The 16,724-nt window shown below is 40.6% G+C and overlaps 1 protein-coding gene across 1 annotated transcript; it reads right to left on the bottom strand.

Annotated features, from left to right (window-relative positions):
* Positions 1 to 1,502: 1,502 nt before the first annotated feature.
* PHAX (phosphorylated adaptor for RNA export) lies at positions 1,503 to 15,917 on the bottom strand. Its single transcript, XM_002918075.4, has 5 exons — positions 15,762 to 15,917; positions 12,758 to 13,371; positions 10,318 to 10,438; positions 7,437 to 7,520; positions 1,503 to 2,782 (listed from the first exon to the last, which is right to left on the bottom strand). Exons 1-5 carry the CDS (start codon positions 15,855 to 15,857, stop codon positions 2,513 to 2,515), a joined length of 1,185 nt encoding a protein of 394 aa, XP_002918121.1. The 5' UTR covers positions 15,858 to 15,917; the 3' UTR covers positions 1,503 to 2,512.
* Between the last annotated feature and the right edge of the window lie 807 nt (positions 15,918 to 16,724).

Genomic DNA, 16,724 nt, shown 5'->3' with positions numbered 1-16,724 from the left:
CAAGGCAGCAACAAGTCATCTACAGGTGCTTTGAGTTGACCAAGGAGCAGATGGGTAGATCCTCAGCGGAGCTGGTGGCCAAGATGTTATTTTAAAGAGGAAACATCACAGTGAGATTCTTTCTCATACATCTGCTCTTAGTCCTGGTGTGGCCTGCACATTGAAGGCTGGCTAACGGGGCAGCTAAAGCTATCAGCCAATAGCAGTACCCATGTCTCAGTGCTTCTCTTTTGAGGCTGCTCTCGGTAGAGCTCACAGGGCTCCGTGAGGTGCCTTTGCTTCCTACCCTGGAATTGCCACCTCAAGATACTGACCCTGAATAGGGTCTCTTCTGCGAGGTTAAGGCAGTTCTTTCACACTAATGATTGAAGTTGTCTGGGACACATCGAAAATCCTGCTGAATGTTTTGCATCAATCCCCGCAGCATATGCCTCCAAGAGGTGCCCCTCTGCAGAATTATTTTGATTGCTGTTTGTTATTTAGATATTTTCAAAACTTGAGTACGTTTTGGTAAAAGTGCAGGATAAGAATCCAAGATGTATTGATAATAAAATGTAATGGATTATGAAGGAACAAAACAAAACACCTCAAGTGTTGGCTTTCTATTTAACATTAGGATGTAATCCAGAAATCTGGGAGGCAACAACTACTGGGAAAATGAACCAGGGGGCACCTGGGTGGCTCAGTCTGCTAAGCGTCTGCCTTCGGTTCTGGTCATGATTCCGGGGGTCCTGGCATTGCGCTCCATATGTCAGGCTCCCTGCTCAGTGGAGAGCCTGCTTCTCCCTCTCCCTCTGCCCCTTCTCTCCTGTTTGGTCACTTGCACTTGCTTTCTCTCCAACAGATAGATAGATAGATAAAAAAAAGAAAGAAAGAAAAAAATGAACCAGGACTGACCATTTAGTGAAGGTGATGTAACCTCAGATGTTAATGCCCTTCAAAAACCTTAACTTTCATTAGAAAATTTAGCAGTATTTACACAAATGTACGGCATTTAAAGTGACAGGGGAGCCTCAGTGACTAAGTCGGTCAAGCATCTGCCTTCGGCTCAGGTCATGATCTCAGGGTCCTGGGATGCAATCCCAATTCAAGTCTCCCATTCAGTGGGGAGTCTGCTTCTCCCTCCCCCTCTACATCCCTCCACTCCCCGGCTCGTGCTCTCTCACTCACTCTCTCTCAAATAAAATCTTAAAAAAAACCCACCAAAGTGGCAGTGAACTGAATGTTATCTTTCCCAATATATTACACCTTTAAAATCACCTCTTGTGAATAATCTCAGAAACAATATTCAGTTACCTATTTAAAATACTTTCTTCTCTTGGCTATAGCAATTTTATGCAAGAATATCTGAGATTTAAAAAAATGGTCACTTGAGGGGCACCTGGCTGAGTCAGAGGAGCATGAGACTCGTGATCTCGGGGTCTTGAGTTCGAGCCCCAGGATGGGTATAAAGATTACTTAAATAAATAAATCTTAAAAAAAAAAAAGGCATTTGAAGCGCATTAAGGACTGCCCATAATCTAATTTTATTTTTGCATTCTTTACGAATAAAAAGCAACCAATAACCATTTTCCTCTTCTTTTCTCACTTACATCCTTAGTTCCAACTTCAATGACTATGTATTCCAGGAACTACAGAAAGACTCTATTGTCTGTAAAGAATAGTTTATAATTGCTTCCTACAGATTTTTGCTTAATTTATTTTGTAAACTATAGTCAACTCTTAGAACACCTTAACTACCCTTATTTCCTTCAAAAAAAAAAGAATAACTTGACATTTCAGGCAGATGTAACATTTTTAATACCCAACTTCCTTAACATAAGGTAAACAGTCTTAGGCAGGCAACCACTGTGAATTTTTTAAATGTCCATAGTAATTACACAGATATGGATCACATTCAGTATTTAGTGTATGAGCAAGTAATTAAAAAGAAGTAAAAAATGAAACTAAAGTTAAGAACCAGTACTTCTTTGAAAAGCTTCTGATGTTAATTTACTTCCGGACAAATAAGTGGTAAAGAGCCATCAGTATAAACCTACTTTTAGTCTCTGTCCTTAAAACTGCCTAAAAGTTCTTAAAACACAGAAAAACTAAATTTGAATGCATCTGCAATAGCTTACTGATTTATGTGCCTTATTAGGAGCTTTTAATGGAATGTTTTGAAACCAATCATAATTTGCTGCAAGGTTAAATCAGAAAAAGAAAACAAATTTTTGAATGGCATGTTACAATGATCTGGACAAAAGTAATTATCAACTAGTAAGAAGTAACACATGCAACAGATTGAGAAATTAAATCCTCTGCTATATATACTTACAAGTATTTTTTCAGACATGAGAAATGTTTCTATCAATAACATTCATCTCCCTACAGATTCAACTTTATTTTAAACAAGAAAACAGTTCTTTCTCTCCAGATTTTTATGTGTATCAGTGCAAAGTAAAACAAAGCAACTTCAGTAGAAATGGCTTATTACAAGGTTATTCTAAAAAGGCTTATTCTTCCAAATGTACTAAAAGATGTCCAAATCGTGCGAATGATCAACCTCGATGGCTTCCTCTGCGTCCAGCTTTGTCTCTCCGTGGCCTTCCTGCGGCTCATCAAGAGAGGCCAGAGCCTCGTTCGTATCACTTGCAAAAGTTTCTCGTGATGTATCGTCATCTTCTTGAAAATTTAGATTTTTAATTGCTTGTTTCATCTTTTTTCCCAACACTTGTGTTCTCCTCTTTCTAGCAGCCTTTTTATTTTCATACTCCTTTTGATTTTCAACGTAGAAAATGTCCTACGATAAAGGAAAGACTTGAAGTAAAAACTGCCATTTACTGAATGTTTTCATTAGAAGGCAGGCCCTTCCTTTACATTCATTATCTTCATTTCTCATAAAAAACAAACAAATATTATTAGACTCTAATAGGACACAGAGTCTGAGATAGCAGGGAAGTCCCCACTGCAACCAGAGGATGGAAGCTATAATTCAAACTCAACCTCATGTTCGCTCCAGGGAGCATGCTTATTCAACCATAACGTACCATCTCTATAGTGACAGGCTTCCTAAATGGGAAGATACGGTAGAAAAATCATGTCGTTCAGGATTTAAATAAAATATAATTTGTCCCAACAAAACAGAAGTCTTTGGAATAAAGGTTTACTAACTCTGAAATGGCATCATAACCATATGTGACTGCACATGCTAAGAAACCAAGCCACGCCTGAAGGGTGTGACCAAGTAAGATCACGTAACCTACAGAATGGAAAAAATCCACCCCTTAAAAAATGTTACTGTACCTAACATGGAGAATGTATTATCTGTCAAAAACTTATACCACGAGGCACAAAAGAGAAGGCCAAAATGACTATGCTAAAACTGAGACGGTTCAGGTATAAAAGAGAAGTTAGGATAGGCAAGACACACTTTTGACACTGCATGATCTTCTGGGAAGGGACTATTAAAAGCTATAATCAAGTCACTCCCTATTATATTCTTAAAGCGCACAAATCACAAATCCCTTCTTATTTAAGTACTATGGGGGATGGTGAAAGAAAGGAGTGCCTCTCCTAATATTTCTGCTGGATAGCTACAAGCAGCACTGAGAACCAGCAGAGGAAGGCGTAAGGAGTGCTAAAGTTGGGGAACAAGGGAAATCTTCAAAAGATGAATGCTTTGATGGAAAGGAGGAATAAAATCATCTGCTAAAGAAATGACAAGATTGGCGGTAAGGAGGGTACACATGTGAGTAAGAAGTGGAAGAAGGGCAAAAAAAAAGTGACTTCAGCTAGGCAGCATTTACTGAATGAGCACATTTACATGCCAGGTATTGTGCTAAGGATTTTTCATTCTCATCACCAGAACCTTATGAAGTGGGATTATCCTTCTTTTCAGATGAGGAAAGTGAGTGCCTGCTTCGGCAGCACACAGACTAAAATCAGACGAGGCAAGGAAGGCACAAGACTGCAGAGCCAACATATGAAGCTATAAAGTGTAAGCTCATATATTAGTTCCCCAAATTCACATTCTCAAAACCCACCGTGTTGCCTTCACAAAATTGTGATAATTCATAGCCTTTTCAAGAGTCTACTTACCTGTCAAGGGGAGAGATAAAAAGAAGCTGCAAGGGGAAGTATTTCCATTTCATGGAAAAGCACATCCAAGCATCTCGAAAAAAACAATTCTAAGTAGTACAATGCTTGGCAACACTAAGTAAAATTATAAAGTTTCCCCTTTGTTTCCAAATACATCAAGCCTTATTGAAAAGGAACAACATTCCATAGGTTATGAACATGACAGAACTGGGGCAATGGCCCACAGAAACGCTGCTGTAACCTGTTGTTACAACAAACGCAGACAACGGATAATCCGAGAGAAGTTTGCTGTCCTCCCATCCATATCTACCCACACAGAATTAATTTTACAAGTTAAGAACCTAAATGGTATACTATTTGCAGAGAGAGACCATTATAGCTGAGCTTTTTAAAAATATAGCAAATTAACTTTTAACTACTCTTAATCTTTTTTTCTCTCACAAACTTTGTATTTTCCAAAACAAAACTTAAACAACAACGAACCAAAACAAAATGGTATGTCACATACTAAAATGAAATCAAATTAAAAAAAACCGCAAACAAACCCACTCAGTTCCGTTCTGGCTTCCAAGTTCTACAGAATGATTGTCAGCATTATAGTGATCAAAACAGTAATTATAACATTATCATTTAGATGATCTGAAATTACCTATGATGAAATTCTATTTGCTTTACGTTTTTTCCTCTAATAACAAAAGGACTCAATTCATGCACATGCAGAAAATTTGGAAAAACACAGAAATATCTTAAAAGCCAAACATTTATAATCCCCTAGAGCAGACCAAATCACTGGTAACTTTTTGGTGTTTTACGTATCAATTAATTGTCCCATGCCTCTATTTAGTTCTAAATTTGTACTTTGCCTTTTTAAAAAATTTAGTATTCATTTAAAAAATGTCCCTCTTGGGGCGCCTGGGTGGCACAGCGGTTAAGCATCTGCCTTCGGCTCAGGGCGTGATCCCAGCGTTATGGGATCGAGCCCCCACATCAGGCTCCTCTGCTATGAGCCTGCTTCTTCCTCTCCCACTCCCCCCTTGTGTTCCCTCTCTCGCTGGCTGTCTCTATCTCTGTCAAATAAATAAATAAAATCTTAAAAAAAAAAAAAAGTCCCTCTTGGTCAACACTCCTCTATTATTAGATATTCCAAATGTTTCTGTTTGTTGTTATAATGCAATGTTTCTGGTAGCTTAACATAACCTACCAACATTAAAATCTCCTTCTCCACAATGAGTTAGAAGAACTGAACTTCAAAGAACCAGTTTCAAGTCAGTTTTCTGCGCAATCCCAGGCAGATCATTTTTATTACTTTTCATGTGCACACCATGGTGACATCCACTTTGCCAGAACCTGGTACAGATTGAGTCCTGTAAATATCTGGCACAGTGCTGGGGACATGGTGAATAATATTATTTTCTTCTCTTCTGCTTGTGGAAATTGTCCAAAGTTTAGTTACCTACAAGAAGCTTTTCCAGATACCACTTTATTTAATCCTTTTAAAGCTCTATTCAATAGGCAGGGCACTTACTAAAGACCCCACTTTATAAATGAGAAAATTAAGGCTGAGGGAGAGAAAGTGATCCGCTCATAGTCATATGATTACTAAATGGCAAAATTAAGATTAAAACCCAGATTTTGAGTGTTAGAGAATTCTTTTTAACACATCATGCTACTTTTCTGACATTTTACTATCAAACAATGTTTCACGGTCCTTAGAAGCATGTTCCTTCTCAGTGTACACAGTGTTTGTGGGGCATCAGAGTGGGGGAGGAGGGAGAACGCAGTAAGCAATAAGCTCTGTTCTACTACTCAATAGATGTGCTCCGAAGGAAAATTACACTGTTATGAATTTGCCAAAGTCACTGTTCCAATGAGGAAAAAAGGCAGTTAAGGACAAGAGATTTCAAATGTGCAGTAACAGTAACGTTTCCTGTAGGAATTTCAACAATAGATTTTTTAAAAATAACTGGACGTGGACAGCCGAAAACTTGAGGAAAAAAATCTAACACTGAGCAGATGTAAAGTAAACTCAGAAAGAGTGGCAGCTCAAGAGAAGTGGCTTTTATCTGTCTTCATCAGCGTTATAAATGGCTCAGCAATGTTCCTACGACCTGCATTACCCACTGTTATAAAAAAGAGAATACAAAGCTCCTCGAACAGCACCTGCGTTGCCTGTGTACCACTCTTTCCTATGCAAGAGGCAAGTTTTCCAAATTCATCATATCTGCTAAATGTCATCATGTTCCCTAATTAACAAATTAAAAGATAAATTCTGAGCTATGAAAATCTCACTTTGTAAAAGAACTTCCATATAGGACATTCTGGTAACATAAAAATGATTAATCCTGAAGAGCCTAGATTCTAGTTTCTAAGAACTACTGGAGACAGATGAATGAATGAAAGAAATCCACGAGGAGACAATGACCAGAATGTGGTACGTTCTATTAGATAACCACCTCAGACTCTTCAAAAGGTCTAAATTACAAAAGAAAATGTGGGGGGTTAAAAAGAGCAAAAGAGGGGCGCCTGGGTGGCGCAGTCCTTAGGCGTCTGCCTTTGGCTCAGGGCATGATCCCAGCGTTCTGGGATCAAGCCCCGCATCAGGCTCCTCCGCTGGGAGCCTGCGTCTTCCTCTCCCACTCCCCCTGCTTGTGTTCCCTCTCTCACTGGCTGTCTCTCTCTGTCAAATAAATAAGTAAAATCTTAAAAAAAAAAAAGAGCAAAAGAGATACAACAAATGAAATGTGGAAATCTAGACAGGATCCTGGTTTGGGGGAGGATAAAAAGATAGACAATATGTTCTTGGGACAATTTAGGAAACTGGAATAAGGTCAAGATATTAGATGACACTATGAAATTGTTTTTCTTTTTCTTAGGTGAAGCTATGTAGGAAATTATCCTTATTACTGACAGATTCTTATTAAAAAAGTTAGGGCTGAGTGTCATGACGTTTGCTAATTATTACCAAACGGTACAGAAAAACAACTGTAAGGTTAAGAATCTCAAAGTAGTAACAACCCCTAAATCTAAGTGTACAAAATTCATCCTATTATTCTTTCACCTCTTGTGCATGTTTGAAATTTTTCATTAATAAAAAGTAGGAGGAGGGTAGAAAAAATAATTACGTGCTAAAAGACCAGGAAAAGAGAGACAAAGGAAATTGTGACCTTGGCTTAGAAAGGGAAGAAAAAGAGGAGACAGAATTTACAAAGACACATGTTTTACTTGAAACAAGACAATGACAGAACTGGTCATCTAAGGCAGAACAGGTGGTGCGAATTAAGAGAATCTGAAGCTAGAACCCAAAAAGAAGTAAAACTATGATAGATCTTAAAAGCCAAGGACACTATAATTTTTACCTTAATTTGTTCTTCGCTGATACTAGGAGTATTTTTCAGGAGATTCAGGAAAACTCCACCTGGTGTTCTTCTTCGACTACCATTCTACAAAAAGAAACAGAAAAATGATACTGTATAGACTGTTCCTATGAATGGCCTAAAGCATCTTTTAAACAGAAAGGTACCTAAAGAAATAATAAGGTCTACCTTGATCACTACAGTTTAACTGCAATGTCCTTTCTTCTCCACACCTTCACGTGATCTATTTCTTTTACCATAGTGTTTATCACTTTCTAACATAACTGAAGATACATTTATTCTTTATACATTATTTCCCTCCCACCCCCATCTACAATGAAAGATTGCTGTGTCTCTAACAGTGCTTAGTACACAGCAATAAATAACTGGACAAGAAAAATGTCCATTAGGGCGCCTGGGTGGCTCAGTCGGTTAAACGTCTGCCTTCAGCTCAGGTCATGATCTCAGGGTCCTGGGATCGAGCCCCATGTCGGGCTCCCTGCTCAGCTGGGAGTCTGCTTCTCCCTCTCCCTCTGCCCCTCACCTCGCTCATGCTCTCTAATAATTAAGTAAAATCTTCAAAAAAGAAAAAAAAATGTCCATTAAAAGAAGGTGAATTTGGATTTGCATCTTTCCAACAACCAGATTTCCACTAGCTCACTACGATATAAAGCTTTTATTACTTCAGTATAAAGATATCAATGAATCTGCAACTTTGGGCTCAACTAAACAAAAATCCAAATACCTGAGCAGTGACAAACAAGAGTGCTAGTACACTCATGATTATTGTAATTTGTTTTCTTGTCAAGTTCTGTTTTGACTTCTATAATCTATGTTCACACACCATTTCCTCAGCCAATGTTATCAATTCTAACTGGTTTCTTTTCTCTCCATTTCCACAGCATAATACTGATTCACTCTCATGTGATGTTACCATTCGGATTCATGAGGAGCAAATAAGAAGGAGCCGTTCAAACTTCACCCTTACCCTGCGGTGAAAGCTGAATTAAATGAAATCTCCAAAACCACATGGGATTAAAGTACCGTTGCCTGTGATGGGGCCCTAACCAGAGTAGTGGGTGCTCTTTCTGTCATTCTCAAGCAGTGAAGTGTTTCTCACTTCACATCTGTCGGAATGGCTAGTATCAGACAAGAGGAAATAACAAATGTTGGTGAGGATGTGGAGAAAAGGGAATTTTTGTGCACCGCTGGTAGGAATGTAAACTGGTACAGCCAGCATGGAAAACAAAAAATTCAAAATAGAAATACACTATGATTCAGCAGTTCTCCTGCTGGGTATTCAGCCAAAGAAAACAAAAACAGTAATCTGAAAAGACAACATGGACCCCTATGTTTACTGCAGCATTATTTAAAATAGTCAAAATATGATGTCCAATGTCCAATGATGCTTAAAGATTATCTATATCTATACCTATATGATAAAATATCATATTAAAAAAAGTATGAAGTCTTGCCATTCACATCACGGATGGACGTAGAGGATATTATGCTAAGTAAGCCAGAAAGAGTAAGCCAAATGCCAGATGACTTCACTTATATGCAGGATCTAAAAACCAAAACAAACTTGCTTATAAAAAAACCAGAGACGCATAAATACAGAGAACAAACTGGTCGTTGCCAGAGGGGCAGGGGGTGGGGAATGGCAAACTACATGAAGGGGATTAACAGGTACAAACTTCCAGTGACACAGTAAAGTCACAGGGATGGAAAGCACAGCATCGGGAATATAATCAATAATACTGCAATCACTTGGGGCGCCAGGGCGGCTTAGCTGATTAAGTGTCTGCCTTCAGCTCTGGTCATGATCCCGGGGTCCTGGGATAGAGCCCTGAGTTGGGCTTCCTGCCCACGAGGGAGTCTGCTTCTCCCTCTGCCACTCCCAATCACTTGTGCTCGCTCTCTCAAATAAATAAATAAAATCTTTTATTTTTAAAAAAATATTGTAATAACTTTGTATGGAGATAGCTGATAACTACGCTCATTGTGGTGAGTATTCTGTAATGTTTGTAATTGTCAAATCACTATGTTGTACAGCTGAAATTATTTTCCTATGACAACTATACTTCAGTTAAAACAACAGAAAACAAAATGGTAAAGTGTAAAGAAAAACAAATACTAAAGTGTTTCTCAAGTTTTTATTCACTGTTGCTTCCCCTACCCCAGGAGCCTTCAGACTTTTTCCTATTCACTCCTCCTTCCATGGAACTTTAACACTCACACTGTGTATCTACCTGGTTTTATACATATATATGTGGGTGGTTTTTTTTTTTTTTTTTTTTTTTTGGTCCCAAGAACCAATTTTTAAGAATGCATGAATTAAATGAACCCAAAGCAACATGTCCGTTCATCACTGCTAACTAAGGGTTGGGCACATTGTGGTATTTTTTGTGTATCATCTTGTCCAATCCTTCTAACACAGGATTAGGCCCCAATTTGCACCTGGAGAAAGAAGCTCTGAGAAGTCGAATAATTTAGCCACATCTCACACCTAGTAAGTTGCAGACCCAGAATTCAAAACAAGGTATCCCAAACTCTAAAACCCGTATTCTTAAAATTTGAGTTTCCAAGTTCCCTCCAGACTGTTTTCTTAAAATTTCAGCCCCTACTCTCAATGAAACCTATAAGAGATGTGTTGTTGACTATACACTAACAGGATACAATTTTTGTATGGTTTTTGTAAGGAAAGTAGTAATTGCAAAAACTAACTATACATAATTTTTTAAACCCAGTTTTTAAAAATCTGAGCCACACTGTAATATACTGACAAATAAGAGATCCAACAGAGACAAGTTTATTTTGTTAAAAAAAAAAAATCACATGAAACACAATATAAAATGGAAACAACAAAGCCGTTAAGTCTTACCATTATAAAAAGGCCACCATTTTGTTCAACTTCAGCAGTTTCCATCAGAAGTTCAATTGCCTTTTTGTTGCCAATTATCCTCACTACTCGCGCGATCAGATCTTTCTTTGGTTCCTGCAACCTGATAAGGAACAAATAGAGTAAAGTAATATTAATCTCTTTATTTGCTGTATAAAGTGGAAGAAATCTACCTTTGTCTCCAGTTCAATCCCCAAGTAGAATCAAAATCCTATTCTGGTTAACATCTCCTTTTTGTAATCTTCAATATTTAACCTTAGAATCACTGACATGCCAACGCTACCGCCTTGGGTCACCCAAGGAGACAGTAAACTCAAGGTCCCATTTCAAGTCTCAGAACTAGCCTCTTCATTTTGCCTTAATGGATTACGGTGAATTTCAAAATAAATGTGCATCCAGCAACAGGAATGCAAGCCTAAAAGCAAAAGAAGGTAAGTCCACTCTTGTAAAATAAGTAACAAACATATACTGTACTTTCAATCACCATGCCTACAAGTTAGTTCTCCTAAATCCAGAGATGTGTGGGAGCTTTAAAGCGGATACTCAGTCTCTCTGCCTCAGAACATTGTCCATAGCTAGTTTGTACTGCTGACTTACTATGGGACGAGCACAATCCTAAAAACTATGTATGCATTATCTCAGTTAATTATCTCAACAACCTTATGAAGTAGGTACTTACTTTCATCTTACCACTGAGAGGTAAAAACATAGGAAGCCTAACTAACACTTCTCACGTCACAGTCCACACTCCACAGACATGAAGGAGGATTAACATGGAAGTTCTACCAGTTCTCTAACTACACCTGGTTTTCTTGCTCCTTCTCAACAAAAGGCAGTGCATTATCGGGGAAAGAGCACTGGGCTAGGAACAGAGTAACCAAGGTTTAGTTCCAAATCTGACACTTAAAACTGTGACTTTGGACAAGCCATATTAACTACTGGGTCTCAGTTTCCTTAGCTGTAAAATGAAGGCTTTGGTATACAAAATCTCTAAATTCCTTTCCAACAGTCAAATTCGAAACTCACTCTGTAGGTTAAAGTCCAGTATTAGCATAATTACTCTTGAACCGTATCTGTTTTCAAATTTGTGACACTGTTCATTATAACTTAGAGCTAAGAAAAACTTAAACAAAATCTGAACTTGTTAAAAAAATATATATATATCAATTTACCATACACCAAGAAATTCTTCTAGGTATTTATCAAGGAAAAATTAAAATACATGTCCTCATACCTGCATGTCAAAACTCAGACAGCATTATTCATGATAGTCAAAAAGTGGAATAGCAATATGGATGTTTGTATATGTCCAAAAACCAAAAAAATTAAGTGTTGATAACTACTACAGAATGGACAAATCTCCAAAACATTACACATACAGACCACATACCGCATGATTCCATTATTATGAAATGTCCAGAAAATGCAAATGTATGCCAACAGAAAACAGATTAGCAGTTATCTGGGACAGGAACAAAGAATAACTTTAGGGGAGTCTGGGTGGCTCAGTTGGCTAAGCGTCTGCCTTCGGTTCAGGTCATGATCCTGGGGTCCTGGGATCGAGCCCCATATGGGGCTCCTTGCTCAGCAGGAAGCCTGCTTCTCCCTCTGCCTGCCGCGGCCCCTTGTGTGCACATGCGTGCACACTTTCTGTCAAATAAATAAAAAAATAAAAATCTTAAAAAAAAAAAAAAAACTTCAAACAGGCATACAGTCATGATGGATCTTACTAGGGTGATGTTTTTAAAAGTGGTTTATGGTGATGATCGTAAAACTGATAAATTTACTAAACAAGACCCAAAATGGGTGAATTTTATCATGTGTACAATATGCCTCAATGAAGTTATAAAAGGTCATGAATATTTGAAAACACTAAAAACAAACAAAACAAAGCAAAAGCCAAATGCCCATGATTTTAAAAGATATGCTTTGCTCTAAAGAGCTCCAAAGCACTGAATAACAAGAGTCATTAAGAGTTCATAAAAGCAGGGGCGCCTGGGTGGCACAGCGGTTAAGCGTCTGCCTTCAGCTCAGGGCGTGATCCCGGTGTTACAGGATCGAGCCCCACATCGGGCTCTTCCGCTATGAGCCTGCTTCTTCCTCTTCCACTCCCCTGCTTGTGTTCTCTCTCTTGCTGGCTGTCTCTATCTCTGTCGAATGAATAAATAAATAAAATCTTAAAAAAAAAAAAAGAGTTCATAAAAGCAAAAAAAAAGTTCATAAAAGCTTACGAAATTCATTATTTTATCAGGTCTGTCCAAATTTAAGTAAACACAGATATATTCCCATAATCAAATAAGCCCATTCCTAAAATTAAAAAAATCTCAAAAAAAACATCATCCTTAATGCATTTGGAATTACTTCCTATAAATGGAAGATAGTTGGTCAAGTTTTCATTTCTAAGCCAAATTTTAATGCTCACCTGAAAGAAATTTCATCAGCCACTTTCTCTTGCGAATCGTCCTCTGTGATCTCATACCGGCCTTTATAGTTCATTTCTAGTCTGTCCCCCAGTCTGTCTTTGACAGGTCGTTTCCGTTTGAGATGACCTTGCCCATTTTCCTCTTCCTTTGATCCCATTTTTTTGCTACCATGCATATATTCATCTAGCTCTTTGTCTAATTCTTTTGTATGTTCTTGGGATTCCCTCTTCAGTTTCTTAGCAAGTAAATAATTGTAAGTCTCGGATTGTCTGCTTTTGTCAATAGTACCCTCCATTCCCAAGATACCAAGTTCAGTGGCCACTGCATCTTGATTCTGTTCTTGAAGCACAGCACCCCATATGTTGTTAACTTTCTTTGCTCCAGGAACAGGTGGTTTCTGGCTGCTCTGGCCAAAATGAAAAGGATCTGGCTTCGAAGGAGGGTTGAAACATTTCTGTCGCTTGCGTTTCCAAAGGGAGCTATCATCATCTGAATCAGAAAAACTCTCTTCACTTGAATCCACATTTTTAACAGTCCGATAATGTGATACTGGCGCACATGGTGTTGCAGTGCCCTGAAAGGGCCTCACTGTGCTGTCCCCACCTAACGTTTTCTGCAAGTGAAAGGAAATACAATCAATTCCACCAAACACATTAAATCCACCCACCATGTGCTATTTAAAAAAAATTATTTAGGGATTCAGCTGGACCATTGAAGCAGAACAATCCTCAATGAATCTCTGAAGCCAATCCAGTCCCTACTAAAGTTCCATACGGAATTTGCCAATTTTAAAACCACAAATTCGATTTCTAAAGCTAACACAGAACTTAGTTCTAAAGCCTCTTTCTAAAAAGCTCTTTAATTCCCACATTAGAAGATTTTCAGTATTTTCAGCTATTGTCAGAATGCCTGAAAACGACATGCACAATAATTGTGAATAGCAGTTGTGAAAATTAAAAGGAAACCTCACTGAAACGAAGTCAGGAGGCCTGAAGGGGGAGTTCTCACGTCCTATCAAAGGAAAAGACCTGACGTTGCACCTCCCACAGGAAGAAGCCTATACCTTACTAACACAGCAAGAGATTTTCTTCTTGCCTGGCAACAGCCCAGCCAGTGAGACTGTCCCAACTCGGTCAATGAAAAGCCACTATACTTTACTTTTTTCTTTTAAAACATTTTATTTATTTACAGAGAGAGAGAGAACACAAGCAGAGGAAGGAGCAGAGAGAGAAGCAGACTCCCCGAGGAGTAAGGAGCCCGATGCAGGGCTTGATCCCAAGACCCTGGAATCATTACCTGAGCTGAAGGCAGATGCTTAACAGACTGAGCCACCCAGGCACCCAAAAAAACCACTTTTAACTCCCAGTTTACTCCAGTGGGCTTTTTTACAGCCCCTCTCAACTCCTCCACTTCCTCTATAAGAGTATTCCTCTTCGTTTCCCACTTGCCTATAGTTTTGCCCTAGCTTGCTTGTTCAGAGTTGTGATTCTCTGCTGTTCCAGGATAAGCCCTTTTTTGCTGGTAAGATAACTGGTAAGTTTTATTTTAAAGGTTAACACAGTTATAATAGAGTATGTTCTCTTTCTTTCCAAACATGTCTTTCTTGCATTTGGACACATTCAACTTCCTTTACACGGTTTAGTGACCACACTCTTTTAAGATAGATAGTAAACTTCTATGGGACGGGATCCCTGACATACTATTTTTTAAAACTGCACAGTCCATGGCATTACGTTTAACAAGTCATGGGTCAATCTATGTAAAACCACCTGCAAAAGATTGAAAAACTAAATTCCTATCAATTTCTGAAGACTTCCTATCAATTTCTGAAGACATTTATATGCAAAAGGGAACACCCTGGGGCCTCTGGGTGGCTCAGTTGGTTAAGCAACCGCCTTGTGGTCTGGGCTCAGGTTATGATCTCAGAGCCGTGAAATCAAGCGCCACCTTGGGCTCCACCTCAGCACCGAGTGGGCTTGGGATTCTCTCTGCTCCTCCCCCATCTCTCTCCCTAAAATAAATAAAATCTTAAAAAAAGAAAAAAAAAAAAGAGAGGAACACCTTTGTGTTTTGTACCAAAGGAAGTATTTGCTGAGCTCCTATTATGTGCTAGAAATGGCGGCAGGAGGAATGATTGAAGTCAATAAAGAGGCAGTCTTACCATTTTCAAATAACTACAGCATCTAAGATTTGTCAGGCATTACTGTATGACTCACTGAATCCTTACAAACACCCTATCAGTGGCGTAATCTTATCATTCCCATTATACAAATTGCGGCACTAGGCTAAATAACCTGCCACTGGTCACACAGTGGAGGCGCCAGTTTTCGAATGCGGGCACGTTGGCACAAAGCCCGCTCATAGTGTGTGCTACTTAGCAGGCAATCAAGACAAACTCCCGTTTAGAAAACGGGGAGGTTAATACAAAACCCGGTGCCACATTATTGCATGGCGAAACTAGGTCTGATGGGGACATGGAAAGCCAGGTCCTTAAGCAAATGATGAACTTCATTCCCGGTTTTCAGTCTCCCTATCTGATCATGGCGAAAAGGAGCGCCCGAAGATGTGTCTGCCCGCTGTCCCCAGGTTCTACATCCTGGGGCATCATCTGCCGGGCCGGGACAACCTAATCACGCTACAGTGGGGGCACTCCGTAAGTCTGGAAAACCCACAGCGGCACACTGCAGGCGGAGAAGAAACGGCCGCACGCCCGCCAGCAGAAGGCCGCAAGCCTCGCCGTCCCGCTTGGCAACAACATGCCGGGTCAGGGTTCGGACCGCCCGCTGTCGCGTCCCCGCCCAGCGCCTCCCCTCCGCCGCCGGGGCCCGCGTGCCTCGACCCGGCCGGGGACACCCGCCCGCTGCTCCTCCACACAGCCGCCTGCCCCTTCCTGCAGTCCCGGCTCCGCACGCCCGCCCCTCACCCGCACCACCGCCCGCCCCTCCTCGCAGCCGGGGCTGCGCGCTCCCGGCTCCGAATGACCCTCCTGCCCTTTACACTCACCGGCACCTGAAGCGGCCTGTCGCAGGGTGCGACCGTCATGTCGGAATCCGAGTCGGAAAGCTGCCCATCTTCCATGTCGCCGGCGTCCTGCGCCATCTTCCCGCGGCGAAGCGCGGCGGGTCAGGAGAGCACTTCCGGCGGCGCGGCGGAAGGTCCGGCTGGCTGCGGCTGCTCGGGCGCCCCCGCGAGGGGGCCGCTCCCGCCCCGACGGCCCGCGCCGGCCCTTCTCCGCACGCCTGGGTCAACGTTGAGCAATACGCATAATCATGACTAACTGTGCACCGCTTGCCCCACTTAGGGAAAATGAATCTCCTGTTTCCCCAGCGCTTTGGCGCGTTGTCTTCCGAACTCTGTTTTGGTGCAAACCTAAAGTTGCACGTGGACAGCTGCGGTCGGGGATTCCTCCCTTAGCCTCACATTCCTCAGCAAGATGCTCTCGTTCTTGCTCCTGCACAACCCACTCTTTTTGTAGCTTCTTGCAGGGCCTTTCAGACAGCACCTGAGGTCATTCCCCTGCTCAGACCTTCCAGGGACTTCGCTCCACACAGTAAGTTGAGTTCTCAGCATGGCAAGTGCAGCCATCTGTGTCCTCTCTGGCTCTGAAGCAGCAATGGCGCTGCTCAAGCTGTCCCTCAGGCATTCATCCTTTGTTCTGCATAGGCTTAAGGCCTTTGCAGTTGCTGTTGCCTCTGCTTGGAGGAGTTGACACCTCATTCTTTGCACCATTAGGTTTTCCGATTAGGTTTTCCGATTGAATGCCGCCACCTCGGAGAGTCCTTCTTCGACCACCCTAACTAAAACAAGATCCTCTACTCTCACTCTTGAACACTTATTTTTCTTCATGACGTCAGTAGTCCTGTGTGTATTTTTATATATTTTTTTGTCTTCATTCTCCCTTGGAATGTCTGTTTTACTGACTGTCGTTTCTCCCCAGTGTTCAGCCCGATGACTTATTGTATATGA

Source organism: Ailuropoda melanoleuca, chromosome 3 (genome assembly GCF_002007445.2).
Source record: "Ailuropoda melanoleuca isolate Jingjing chromosome 3, ASM200744v2, whole genome shotgun sequence".
NCBI lineage: Eukaryota > Metazoa > Chordata > Mammalia > Carnivora > Ursidae > Ailuropoda > Ailuropoda melanoleuca.
The sequence above is the reverse complement of the archived record's forward strand: the minus strand, read 5'-3'. Positions and strand labels throughout refer to the sequence as shown.